This window comes from Physeter macrocephalus, chromosome 1 (genome assembly GCF_002837175.3).
Source record: "Physeter macrocephalus isolate SW-GA chromosome 1, ASM283717v5, whole genome shotgun sequence".
In the NCBI taxonomy this organism is placed as follows: Eukaryota; Metazoa; Chordata; class Mammalia; order Artiodactyla; family Physeteridae; genus Physeter; species Physeter macrocephalus.
This window is the reverse complement of record NC_041214.2, coordinates 105,406,320-105,420,375: the sequence shown is the minus strand read 5'-3', so window position 1 is coordinate 105,420,375 and position 14,056 is coordinate 105,406,320. Positions and strand designations below refer to the sequence as shown.

Sequence of the window (14,056 nt, the reverse complement as noted above, 5' to 3'; positions counted from 1 at the left end):
GAAAAAACTTTTGACAAAGTTCAACCCCATTTATGATAAAAACTCTCCACAAAGTGGGCTTAAAGGGAACCTACCTCAACATAATAAAAGCCACATACAACAAACCCACAGCGAACATCATACTCAATGGTGAAAAGCTGAAAGCATTTCCTCTAGGATCAGGAACAAGACAAACCTATCATTACATCTAAAGCAACTAGAGAAAGAAGACAAAACAAAACCCAAAGTTAGTAGAAGGAAAGAAATCATAAAGATCAGAGCGATGCCCACTCTCACCACTATTATTCAACTTAGTTTAGGAAGTCCTAGCCATGGCAATCAGAGAAGAAAAAGAAATAAAAGGAATCCCTAAGGAGGCACAAGACCTGTACTCATAAAACTATAAAACACCGATGAAAGAAATCAAAGATGATACAAACATATGGAGAGATATACCATGTTCTTGGATTGGAAGAATCAGTATTGTGAAAATGACTATACTACCCAAAGCAATCTACAGATTCAACACAGTCCCTTTCAAATTATCAAGGGTATTTTTCACAGAACTAGAACAAAAAAATTTTACACTTTGTATGGAAACACAAAAGACCCCGAATAGCCAAAGCAATCTTAGAAAGAAAAACAGAGCTGGAGGAATCAGGCTCCATGACTTCAGACAATACTACAAAGCTACAGTAATCAAGACAGTATGGTACTGGCACAAAAAACAGGAATATAGATCAATGGAACAGGATAGAAAGTCTAGAGATAAACCCACACACCTGTGGCCGCCTGATCTATGACAAAGGAGGCAGGAATATACAATGGAGAAAAGACAGCCTCTTCAATAAGTGGTGCTGGGAAAACTGGACAGCTACAAGTAAAAGAATGAAATTAGAACACTCCTTAACACCATACACAAAAGTAAACTCAAAATGGATTAGAGACCTAAATGTAAGGCTGGATACTGTAAAACTCTAAGAGGAAAATATTGGCAGAACACTCTTTGACATAAATCACAGCAAGATCTTTTTTGACCTACCTCCTAGAGTAAGAAAATAAAAACAAAAATAAACAAATGGGACCTAATGAACCTCACACCGGTCAGAATGGACATCATCAAAAAATCTACAAACAATAAATGCTGGAGAGAGTGTGGAGAGAAGGGAACCCTCCTACACTGTTGGTTGGAATGTAAATTGGTACAGCTACTATGGAGAAAAGTATGGTGGTTCCTTAAAAAGCTAAAACTGGAGCTTCTGTATGACCCAGAATCCCACTCCTAGGCATATATCTGGAGAAAACCTTAATTCGAAAGGGTGCACACACCCCAGTGTTCATTGCAGCATTGTTTACAATAGCCAGGACATGGAAGCAAACTAAATGTCAGTCATCAGAGGAATGGATAGAGAAGATGTGGTACATATATACAATGGAACATTACTCAGCCATAAAAAGGAATGAAATTGGGTCATTTGTAGAGGCATGGATGGACCTAGAGAGTGTCAGACAGAGTGAAGTGAGTCAGAAAGAGAAAAACAAATATCGTATAATATCACTTATATGTGGAATCTAGAAAAATGGTAGAGGTGAACTTATTTGCAAAGCAGAAATAGAGTCAAAGACGTAGAGAAAAAACATATGGTTACCAAGGGGGTTAGGAGGGGTGGGATGAATTGGGAGATTGGGACTGACATATATACACTGCTATGCATAAAATGGATAACTAATGAGAACCTACTGTATAACACAGGGAACTCTACTCAGTGCTCTGTGGTGACCTAAATGGGAAGGAAATCTAAAGAAGAGTGGATATATGTATATGTATGACTGATTCACTTTGCTGTACAGCAAGAAACTAACACAACATTGTAAAGCAACTATACTCCAGTAAAAATTAATAAAAGAAATTTATAAAAAGAAGTATGTAAGACAGTGGTTCTCAAGATGTGGTTCTTAGACAGGCAGCATCAGCATCAGCATCACCTGGGAGCTTGTGAAAACGTAAGGCTCCATCCCAGAGCTACTCAGAAAGTAGAATCTCTGGGAGTAGGGCCACTAAAATAAGATAGGGGAACTCTGCTAATCTTTGGGGAACTGGAAAGATTTTAGTAAAACATGAAACAATATAAATGCAGATTCCATACACTCAACTAACGTTCATATTTTTGGGGATGGGGGCAGTGGGGCATAGAGGTGTAGACAAAACTGATCTGTTTACATGTCAAATCTTAAGCATACATGCAGAGCCACACCTTTGAGAAACAGCTCAGTCTATCCTGTGTTTGCACTAATGATGGTCTACTTAACCAGAGCAAATGATTGAAATGCCAGTGACTCATTGCCCATGGGAGAAGAGACAAGTTTATAATGTTTTTATAATAACCTAATCGGTACTATTTACATGGGTGATCAATAAATACTTGTTGAATTGTGGTGGCTTGAACACTCATAGGCAAAAAGCTTTAACAGTAGGTACTAGAAAAAGGATTTAAGTTACTAAACATTATTAAGAAAGCGTTCGAAAGGAATTTGAATATAAACAGACTCAAAAATAGTTTTAAAATAAATTAAAAGGATTTTAATCTCAGTAATTTAGAAGGCACTCAACAATTTCCTGTCATTTCTTTGCCTTACGTGTATCCTCTTAATTCTTTTATTGCCAATTACTAAGGATATGATTATATACTGTGAGAACATTCTGTGAGAATATTCTTTGAAAATATTCTGTGTCGTGATCCCAATCCTCCCTCCCTTCCTCTCTGCCTCTCTCTCTCCCTCCTTCCCTCTCTCTCTCTTTCTTTCTTTCCAATGTGTCCTATCTTTATTTGGCCAGTCTAAAACTGAAGGTTTCTTGTTGATTATAGACTAACTTTACTCTGTCAGAAATGATCTTTACCATCCTTGAGCTACCCCACAAACTGGCAACAAACTGAAGTACTATCCCACCAGCCAAAGGCTTTTTGGCACTGATCCAGCTCTCCTTAGCAAGAGGAATGGGAGAGGTAAGAGAGGGTTCCTTAGGATAATATAATGACAGTAAGGAAGAAAGGAAAGAAAAAAATTCAAAAGACATGACAGCCTCAGAGGCAACCCCCTGAGGAAGGCCTTCAGCTTGATCTTATGACAGGAGAAGGTCTCTACTTCACAGTTGGCAAGAAATGTGCGAAGAGGCTGCTTTCTAGTTTGTTTCTCTAATTTACACAAACAATAATGCTGCTTTGAACTTTAAATGGTTCTCAGAAAAAAAAAAAGCTATAATTTCTAAAAGTTACAAGCAATATGCTGACAGGTGATTTTTTGTCAAATATTTAAGGAACACCTACTATGCACCAGGCACTGCATAATAAACTGCAGATACAAAAAATGTGCAAAATCGGTTTCTGCCCTCATAGAGTTTTCCTTCTGATTAGTAGGTTTTCTTCCTTTTTCCCCCCTGACTAGCAGTTTTGAGTTATAGGTCTTTGAAGCTAAATATTGATGCACTAGGACCAGGTATCTGTAGATAAGCTATTAACTAATAACTAATAAACAGTAACTAAGAAGACAAGATGAGGAAGATACCCGAGTAAAATAAGTGAGATGAACAACTGGGACTATGTGAGGACTTAAAATTTTCTGAGCCTGAATGGAAAGATCTATTACACAAAGTATAAAGTCTAAACTTAAAACGCTCAGAATGATCTGGACCTGGTCTATCTTCCCAGTTAATCTTAAGCCACCCTCCCGGCTCACTTGGGAGATCTGGCCACTGTGGTTTTCTCTCAGTTCTTTGGTCATGCTAAGCTCCTTCCTGCCTCAGAGTTTTTGTACATCCAGCACCACCAGGTTCTTGCCCAGTGCCTGCTACATAACAGATGCTCAATAAACACAGGAATGACTACATTTTTACCTTAACTTAAAAAATTTATCACATTAAGAAAGATATCTTTTAAATTGATTAGTTTTATAGTGGTCTTTTTCCTTCTATAAATAGCAGTCATCATTTTAATACATATGGTTTAAAATATTTCTACTGCTAATAAAATACATGTTAAAAACTCTGAAGATATAAAGATGCATAGAAGAGAAAATAATCATCCATAATCCCTCTACCCATATATAACTAATGTTAATATATTAATATTTTTCTTTTTCTGCATATTTTACATAGTTGAGTTTATGCATATAAGTTGTCATCCTCATGTCACTAACATTTCTTTGTAAAAAATTTTTAATGGCTATATGATATTCTACTATCTGATATAGTCTAATTTATTTAATGGTTATTTTCATCATTCACTATAAAATAATTCCGTGATTAATATCTTTGCAGCATACAGTCCTTTAATAAATTACTTTAAGCTGAAATACAGAATACACTTTCTGTGGATTCAAAAAAATCACCTGAAAAATTTAATTGGTTTATGACAGTAAAATACACTACAAAGTTTTTTTTCCCTGCCATTTTAATTTCAAATCATATGTACACTTCCTAAAACACCAGGGTCAATCCATATCTGGTTCTGAGGAAAAGCTCTTTTTCTCCACCATTTTCCTAGCCTAGTCTGTTGTAGAGACGTGAACATATAATTTCACACTATGGATAGAATGTTAAGAATGCAGATAGGCCCAGAGGCTGCCAAACAATTTAAATAATGTTGGTATGTATAAGTATTTTTTAAGTTCTTGCAGGGTGGTCTTCATCCTAATTTTAGAAGCATAAAGGAGTTCCTGAGAAATGAATGGTGTTCCTATGAAGCGGAATGTATTAATCCTAAATTCTACTGCTCTCTTCTAAATTCTTTATTATTTATGGCCTATTTAAGATCATGAATGGTTGTTAATAAAATGTTAACCCATATAACTAGTGGTCTACTACTTCCTGTCTACATTTGAAGAACCTCTGCTAAAATTCAGACCTCAATCATTACAGAACATGAGCATTAACTTAACTAAAGGTCTAAACAACTGATAGTTGGCACTCTATTCAAAAGCTTTTCTTCTCTAGAAACAATGAAATAAAATATATTCCAGAAAATGGAAGTCTAGGAGAATTAAGGGAAATGAATCCAATGGTGAAAATGAACAAAAAGTTCAGCAACACACATACCACAAATTCTTCATCCACTTTATTTAATGTTAATTCTGCATCATCTTCTGCAACAGTTTCTTCTTCTAATTCTTCCACTGGGTATGTTGGTCTAAAATAATAAAGCTTAACATGAGATGAGAATAAAAAACAAAACATTTCAGCAGAGCAAAAAGGCATAATGTGAATATTAAGGATCCCCCCGCTACACCAGTTCTAGTCCTTTTTCACCTGCCACCTTTTCCAGAATCACTGTTAAATGTTTCACGTATCCTTCCTGAAACCTTCTATGTAAAGAAGCAAAAATGTTTGCCTCCAAATTTGAAGAATCAAGTACATAAATGGGATGATACCATGCATACTGTTAGCCAACCTACTTTCTTTACTTACTAATAAACCACACTTAGGTACATATACAGTTGACTCTTGAACAATATGGGTTTGAATTGCGTGGGTCTATTTACAGAGAGATTTTTTTCAATAGTAAATACTACACTGCTACACGTTTTGTGGTAGATTGAATCTGCAGATGCAGAACTGCGGATTTGGAGGGGCGGCTTATAAGGAAGGCCTACTACAAGTTATATACGGATTTTCCACAGCCTTAAGCTCTGCATTGTTCAAAGGTCAAGCGTACAACCTCCCCCCACCGCCCCCAACATACCTGCACTGTATTCCACTGAACCATAAGTCATATGACTAGCAATCTCTGGCTGAAAATTGACGTTGTTTCTAGTTTCTTTACTAGACAATACTGAAAAGATCATCCTTATACATTTATCGTTTATGTATATCATTTAAAATAAACTTGTACAAGTAAAAGGGCTGGGTCGACAACTTTGTACATTTTATTGTTTTGCTCGATATTGCTAAAACCAGCTTCCAAAACGTTACCCTAATTTACACTCGCAACAACAGGGACTCTGTTTCCATACATTCGCCAATATGGTAAACATCTGCCAATATGGTAAACAAACTATAATCTTTGCCAATCATCTAAGTGAAAAAGCCTCACTCTTGTTTTAACTGCATTTCTTTCACATGAGAGCGGTTGAATACCTCTTCATGTTTTAATTGGTTATGTGTGTTTTTCAGTGAAATGCATATTTATGCCCTCTGCCCTTGTGTATGTATATTAAGAAAATTAATGCTTTGCCTAACTGTGTTAAGAATATTTTTCCTATTTATTTCTTATACTCTTAGCTATTCAGGACTGTTACAATTCTTATTACATAGACTTAGCAACATTTTCTTGCATGGGTCCTAGCTTTAACATCATATATATAAGGCTTTTCCATCACATGACACATCCCACACCCCTTTGGTCTTTCAGCACTCCTATAGTTTCATTTTTCACATTTACGTTTTTGATCAATCTGAAATTTATTTTTTAAATTTTTTTAATGTACTTATTTATTCATTTATTTTTGGCTGCATTGGGTCTTCGTTGTTGCACGCGGGCTTTCTCTAGTTGTGGCAGGCAGGGGCTACTCTTTGTTGCAGTGCGCAGACTTCTCATTGCAGTGGCTTCTCTTGTTGCAGAGCACAGGCTCTAGGCATGTGGGCTTCAGTAGTTGTGGCACACGGGCTTAGTTGCTCCGTGGCATGTGGGATCTTCCCGGACCAGGGCTCAAACCTGTGTCCCCTGCACTGGCAGGCAGATTCTTAACCACTGCGCCACCAGGGAAGTCCTGAAATTTATTTTTTTATTTTTTTATTTTTTTGCGGTACGCGGGCCTCCCTCTGCCGTGGCCTCTCCCGTCGCGGGATCCTCCCAGACCAGGGCGCGAACCCGGTTCCCCTGCATCGGCAGGCGGACGCGCAACCACTGCGCCACCAGGGAAGCCCCTGAAATTTATTTTGATAGAGGTAATAAGAAGGACTCCAGCTTTGTTTTTATTTCCAAAATCTAATCAGTGGTCCTAACACTAAGTATTGAACACTCTTTTCTCCATCAAGATGAACGACACACATTTCCCATACTAAAAATACTCAAAAGTGTTTGGGGACTTCTCTGGTGGTCCAGTGGTAAAGAATCTGCCTTCCAATGCAGGGGATGGGGTTCGATCCCTGGTCAGGGAACTAAGATCCCAAATGCCGCAGGGCAACTAAGCCTGCGTGCCACAACTGCTGAGCTCGCGTGCCTCAACTAGACCCCATGGGCTGGAAACTACAGAGCTCACGCACTCTGGACCCTGTGTGCCACAACTACAGAGCCCACGCACCCTGGAACCTGTGCACCACAACTAGTGAAGAGAAAAAACCCGCATACCACAACTAGAGAGAAGCCTGCATGCCACAAAGAAAGATCCTGCATGCCTCAATGAAGATCCCGTGTGCCGCAACTAAGACCCAATGAAGCAAAAATAAATAAAATTTAAAAAATAAATAAATCTTTAAAAAAAAAGTATTTGCATTTATTTCTGGAAGGTTATTTTAAAAATCCATACCTCAGGTTAACAAAATACAAAAACCGACATTTAATATTAAGGAAGTAAAGTACTACAAACCAAATCAATCTTCTTAAAGAATAATTGCCTTTTTTTTTTTTTTTGGACTAGTTAGAACTAGATAATATCTTAAAGGCAATGCTTTCCTAGGATTTCTACGTTTTCTAGTGGTTTTAGCATATTTAGATATATAAAATAAGCATCTATAAACATGTAACTTCTACATCACTTACATATCACATAGTTGATATGTAAAAAAAATCCCTATTTTCAATGTTTCCCCCTGCTTTCCCCCCATGTATATACGGTCCCTATAAATTATACAAATCGCAATGCGTGGCCAAGAATAAGATATGCTAAGAAACAAAGGAAGTACAAAATTATCTATTTAATTTGGTACTTTGGTTCTTTGTTTCTTAGCATATCTTATTCTTGGCCACGCATTGTGATTTGTATAATTTATAGGGACCGTATATACATGGGGGGAAGATACCAATTGGTTATCTTAGTGGTTAAGATACCAATAATTTCTGGTGAATTTAGAATTCATTAGGCAATAGATTTAATAATTTTTTTAAAATGCCAAATGCAGGATATCTCATAACTTTTCATGGAATCTAATAAAGAAGTAATGTAGATTATGTACTCATTCTTCACACTGCACTAAGTGGTACTGTTTGGGTTGGAGCGTATGAAATTACCACTTTTTTTTAGTTCAAAAATAGAGGAATATCGGTAATTTCATATGGTTCAACCTGATGATAACCTAAGTCAAGTAAGTTTTTAAAAGTATTCATTAACAGAGAGTAGATAACTTTCCTGAGAGAATGTAACTGAATATACATTAAACTATACAAACAATATATACACCTTTCCAAGAAGTTAGTTCTAATCCAAAATCACTGCTTGCTCATGTTTTTACCTGAATAATGCCTTCCACAGTCTCTAACCTATCAATAATCCCAGTCTCCTAAGGACCAAATTTATATATTTTCTAATTATAACCTATACAAATTGACAGTTGCTTAATATTTTATTCCCTTATCCATGTGGTCAACATTTATTGAGCATCTATGATATATCAAATGCTATGTGAACTGCCATAGAGTACATACACAGATTTCATAATTTCTAGCAAGAAAGTCAGACCTGTAAACAAATGACTTTAATACCATGGTACAGATACAACAAAAAAAATATAAACAAATCACAGGTCAGAGAAAGAAGCAATGAACAATGTCTAACAGTGTGTCAGGTGGCTTCTTCAGTATTATTCTTGCCCAGTCACTATAAACAAAGGAGAAAATCCCACTTAAAATACTATGTTAATTTCCATTTTTTCCTTAAATCTGTAGCTATCATTTACCCCCATGTATATACTATCTTTGGTTGTATAAATAAATATATGCAAAGAAACTTTTAAAAAATTTCCTAAATTGACCAGGATATACAGTTACAGTTAAATCTTTAATAATTATATATCTGAACTGGGAAGGGGCACAATATCAGAAATGGTTTTGAAGATACCAGATATTCCAATTTTGTCTATACTAACTTTTCTAATTAAGTGTGGCATTTTCAGTTTAGAACATTCAAGAAGAAATACTTCCTAACAGTTCAATTAAATAGCTCTGAACCCTTAGAATAAAAAGCTACGCACATAAAATTACTGTTGCCAGGTTGGGTAATTTTTACCTTTTCCAAGTGAAACCAATATATTTTAATGCTTCTTCGGCTAAACAGTCAAGAACATAGCATACATGTGCTCCATAACCCGATTTTAATTTTGAAGGAGGAAAATCTGCAGTTCTCCCCTGAAATACAAAAGACAAACTGGGTATAACTTGTTATTTATATTGCAAATGTCAAAATATTTTAAGCAAAGTACTGCTGAATAAATGTATCACTTCTCTATTCTTCAAATGATTTAAAATAACTAATTACATTGCTTCTTAGAAATCCATCTCCTTAGTCTTTTTTTTTAATCCATTGGTACAGAAATACTAAAGGAAAATGAAGATGTTTTACTGTCAAAAGTATCAAATTAAAAGGCAATAACTTCATGACAGCAGAACAAATCATTGATCTCGTTAGGGTGAAAATTCAGTATAACCACTAGGTTAGTATCTTATCATTAAACAACCATGCGAAGGATGGTCAAAACTCAATAACACGTGTGCCAAAAATTCTTACTGCTTGTCCCCAGGAAAAGTCAGAAAGTACAACTGCTATCATGGTCTATTAAATCAAAGTTCCCTTTCAAAATACAGTGTTTTAGCTTCCTAGTTTTTAGTCATTTTTTTAGAAGGAGAACTAAGTATTCATAAATTTATCTCAGAGACATATCAAGATTAAGAAAAATATTATTACTTTGGGCTATAATGTGTGCACACTACACATGTTTAGCAGTGGCATTAATGTTATAATATCAACCATTCTGACACGATTTTACCTGAAAAATAAATCTAGATACAATTATATATATATGTATACACATATATATGCATGTGTGTATATATAGTTATTCAAAGAGAATTCTTCTAAAAGGCTAGCATTTATGTGGCTGTATTACCAATATTAAAAATGTCCTAACTTGAGAACCTGCAGAAAGAAGAGAGTTGTTTACACTTACGAATGATCGAAGTTCAGATAATATGTTAGAGATTGTTGCATTAGGGTCATCATATTCTTGAGGCTGCTCAAAGGGGCGTCCTGCTTTATTAATCAACCAAGCAGCAAGAGTGCAAAACATGTAGAACTGTTCCCCAGGATTGGTAGGCAGTGCAAAATAGTGTCTGTTTCAAAAGAAGGGGGGAGGGTAGAATATGAAATATTTCAAACAAGTCCATAGTAGCTAAAGGAGCTAAATCCAAAATTGCCAAAGGATTTTTTTCCAAATGGCTTTAACAACAAAACACATTGATAATTCACTCTTTGAAGTTTCTAGTAATCCACAAGACTCACATTAAAGTTTTTAATCAACAGCATAAGGGCAATTACTACTGGACACAAAATATTAGATCAAAGACTTTACATCCAGAAAGTGCAGGTCATGTTAAAAAACCGAGCATGTAGAACTTTGGCCAAAATCATTTATGTGTCAGGAATAATTAATAAGAGAGTACTTCCAGAAAATGGTCATTTAGAATTGAGATGCTCAGAGTTTAAAAAAAGACCTTAATGATTATTCACTATGCATTTTTACATTTTTTACAATGTCACTGTTATCTTTGCTTACTGTTTCTAACCTATCCTCTAGGTTAAACAGGTGTTCTCATATTGGCTGCATATTGAATCACACTTGAGGAGCTTGTCAAACTATTGCTACCTTACTAAACATTGCTTCTTCCCTCGCAGATTAAATCAGAACTTCTGGGAGTGAAGCCCCAGTATGGGCATGTTTCAAAAGCTTCCTAGGTGGTTCTAAGGTGCAGCCAGGAGTAAGAACCACTGTGTTTGTATCACATCCCCAGTCTAACAATCACTTGTTGACTTTAGGTTAAATCCCCTAGCCTACTAAAAATAGCCCTATGAGGGTCAACATGATTTGTGCCTAAACATATCAGGAATAAAACCTGCTAGCAACAGCATTTGTCAGTTTGATCAAAGATCTTATTTTGCTTTTATGTGTAGCTATCACTATTGTGTTTACATTTGGATTTATAGATATTATAACTATTTTTCATAAGAATCAGCACTCTACTCCTTCCTGTTTCCAAAACTTTTTCCTGCAGGGTAAGTGAAAATGTTCTGAAAGATAACAGAAAGCTGGGAAGAAAAAAAGGCCATGAAGTCCTTCCAGGTAGGTATCAATATATGTTCACCCACTACTAACAACTCATCTTTTCCGTATCAGGTGAAACAACTCCAGGACAGAAGAATGGATACTGATAAATACTGTAGACCTAGGACAGTGGTTCTCAAACTTTAGCAGGCATCAGAATCACCTGGAAGGCTTGTTAAAACACAGACTTCTGGGCCCCACCCCTAGGATTTCTGATACACTAGACCAGGGAAAGGGCCTGTGGGACTGCACTTCTAATAAGTTCCCAGGTGATACTGATTCTGCTGGCCTGTTGATTGCACTTTAAGAACCATTAAACTAGGATATTTCCATGCAAATCCATGACTCAAAGTACCCTCCTGAACTCCTGAGGAAATAGCATAGAGATTAGATCAATAGAACCTTAAGGCCTTTCTTTTAGTTTGAAAAATATACTTGGAGAAAAAAAACACATTTTTATTAACACAGAAGATGTTGGTTGTTTATATTATCCTATTCATTTAAGTAATAACTTCCAATCCTACAATTTCTATCATGAATCAAGCAACAATGATTCTCCCTCTAACTTTTCTCCTATTATGGACTGGCTTAGCAATATGGGCAGTTTACATGAAGCCTACATATCTTCTAATGTGAGTTATTAGAAGAGAGCAAGAAATGAGATCCAAACTGTCAAGGGAAATTATTTGAGACTAGCTGTAGCCTTTAAGAGAAAGTACTACAAATTCTTGATCTAAAATAAACACAAAAAATTAAGTAAGTACTAATGTGAAGGAAAGCTATAAAACTTATTTATGAGGCTATCACTAAGCTACACTGACTGGAAGAGAAAGTGCTGGCTGTCCACTATCCTCAGTAACTAATGCCAGTGGCTTCAGGATATGATGGACTTATTCCCCACCAGAACAGGGCAGGCCTTTGGGTTCTATAAGAGAGAGACAATTCCAATAATTGTCATTTCATTTGTCTTTTTCACTTCTCAGTTTCCGAGAATACTGTTACTGCAAAGGCAGAAGTCTTTTAAACCGTAGCAATTAGTGAACAAGTTTACTAACTGCATATAAAGTGCTCAGCAAGGTCTAGGTACCCACAGTTACAAGTTGTAGGGACAGGCTCTCAAAAAGGAAAACAAAAACTAGAGATAGATCTAAATTGATAATGGCATTCATCTTTCGGGATGAGATTATGAGTGACTGCAGTACTATTTTTAGACATTTTCTTGTGTTTTCTGAGTTTTCTATGAGGTTGTTTTATTACGTTTATAATCAGAAAAAAAAATTGTGTTTTATGGAGCTGCGTGTGTGCTCTAGGCAAGCTGTCTTCCAATCCTATCTGTAGTTCCAAAACTTTACTCTCCCTACAAAAATACGAAGTCTAAGCTCCGTGAGTAGTCCAGCCCTCCGTCGCCAAGTTTGGGGTGAAGTGCCCTTTCCTGCGTAGGAAGACGGAGGCAAGTGCTCGCTAACTCGCGCTTGGCGTTCCGCCGAAGGCCGGAGGAAGGCATCTCCCCAGAGCCCAGCCGGTATCCAGGCGCTCGGGGGACGAGGGCACCCACCTGGACGGGGGCTTCAGGTTGTTTTTCCGGAGGAGATCCTCCTCATAGCGGAGCAACTTCAGCTTCTCCACCAGGTCCTCCATCACCACGAACATGTGGTAGGCCGCGCCAGGGCCCCGTTCCACGACCACCTCCCCTGCCCCTTCGCCGCGGGACCGAGACACCCCATCCTCCAAACCCGACGGCGTGACCACTGCCGCTGCCATCGCGGAACAGACAGAAAGAGTCTACCGTCAGCTCCGGCCCACAGACCTCCGCGGCCTGCGCTGGCGCAGCCAGGACCTCCGCGGCCGGTTACCAGGCGACCGCCGGGCAACCCATCACCAGGGAAACTAGACTCCGCCTCCTTCCCACCTAGTCTCTTCTAAATTCCCTCCAACCAGGGCGGGCTCCCTGGATGACGTCACGTGTGGCCCCCGCCCCTTCCCCGCCTCTAGGGAGGCGGTGGCTGGTAGACAGCCCCGCCCCGTGGGGGCGTGGCGTTCTCCTACTCACGTTAGGCCGCGCCTTCTCCCGCTGCAATTTAAACTCCGAGGAGGGTCCGCGGGCGTTTCCGCTGTGCTCTCTTGGTGGTCATTAGCAGGCTTAAGGGGGCTTGGGCTGTTGGTTGCCAAAGGCCCCTGAGTCGGAGTGTGAGTCAGCTGGTAGCAGTTAAAAAGAGTAAAGGGAGACGTGCAGTATTGAAGGCTACGCTAGCCTGCTGGTATCTTTTTTACTTTTCTTTTCAAAACTGCAAGTTTTTCACAGTTGTAAAGATAGTCGATATCATAGGTTTCCCCTTACCTCAGGAGCTTTACAACGAGAATTTTCATTAATCTTTCTCTCATTCGGGAATGCTGTGTTTAACAATATATTGTAAGATTTGTATTATAATTCTCCGCTGTTACTCCAGGGCTGGGAAAAGTTGTTGGTTGGGAGGGGGTGGGGAAGAAGAAAGGCTGAGGATAAGCAGAAAGGAGGCATGAGGAAGGATTTGTTCTACTACCTCAGAAATAAGAACTCTAAACTCACATCCTGCTGCTTAATCTGTTTCAAGCCCATTACACGTAGTATAAAGTTTGGGGGTTCCTTGTTAAAAATCAACAAAATAAAGGAGATAATCTTGAAAGGAATTTCCCTGCGCTATAACTCTTAAATGTGGCTAAAGACAGTGTTTGTTAACTACTGTACTGCGCAGCTGTTGACCTGGAAAATACAAGAAAGAGCATAATTGACCA

The 14,056-nt window shown here is 37.8% G+C and overlaps 1 protein-coding gene across 1 annotated transcript in view; it reads right to left on the bottom strand.

Annotated features, from left to right (window-relative positions):
* Positions 1-13,167, bottom strand: part of IFT57 (intraflagellar transport 57) — a 61,291-nt gene extending 48,124 nt beyond the window's left edge. The window contains exons 1-4 of the mRNA XM_007114272.3: positions 12,840-13,167; positions 10,133-10,295; positions 9,196-9,314; positions 5,072-5,162 (exon numbers count right to left, since the gene is read on the bottom strand). Coding sequence (XP_007114334.2) covers positions 5,072-5,162; positions 9,196-9,314; positions 10,133-10,295; positions 12,840-13,045 — 579 coding nt within the window. The 5' untranslated portion in view covers positions 13,046-13,167. The remainder of the gene's footprint in view (positions 1-5,071; positions 5,163-9,195; positions 9,315-10,132; positions 10,296-12,839) is intronic.
* Positions 13,168-14,056: the final 889 nt, after the last annotated feature.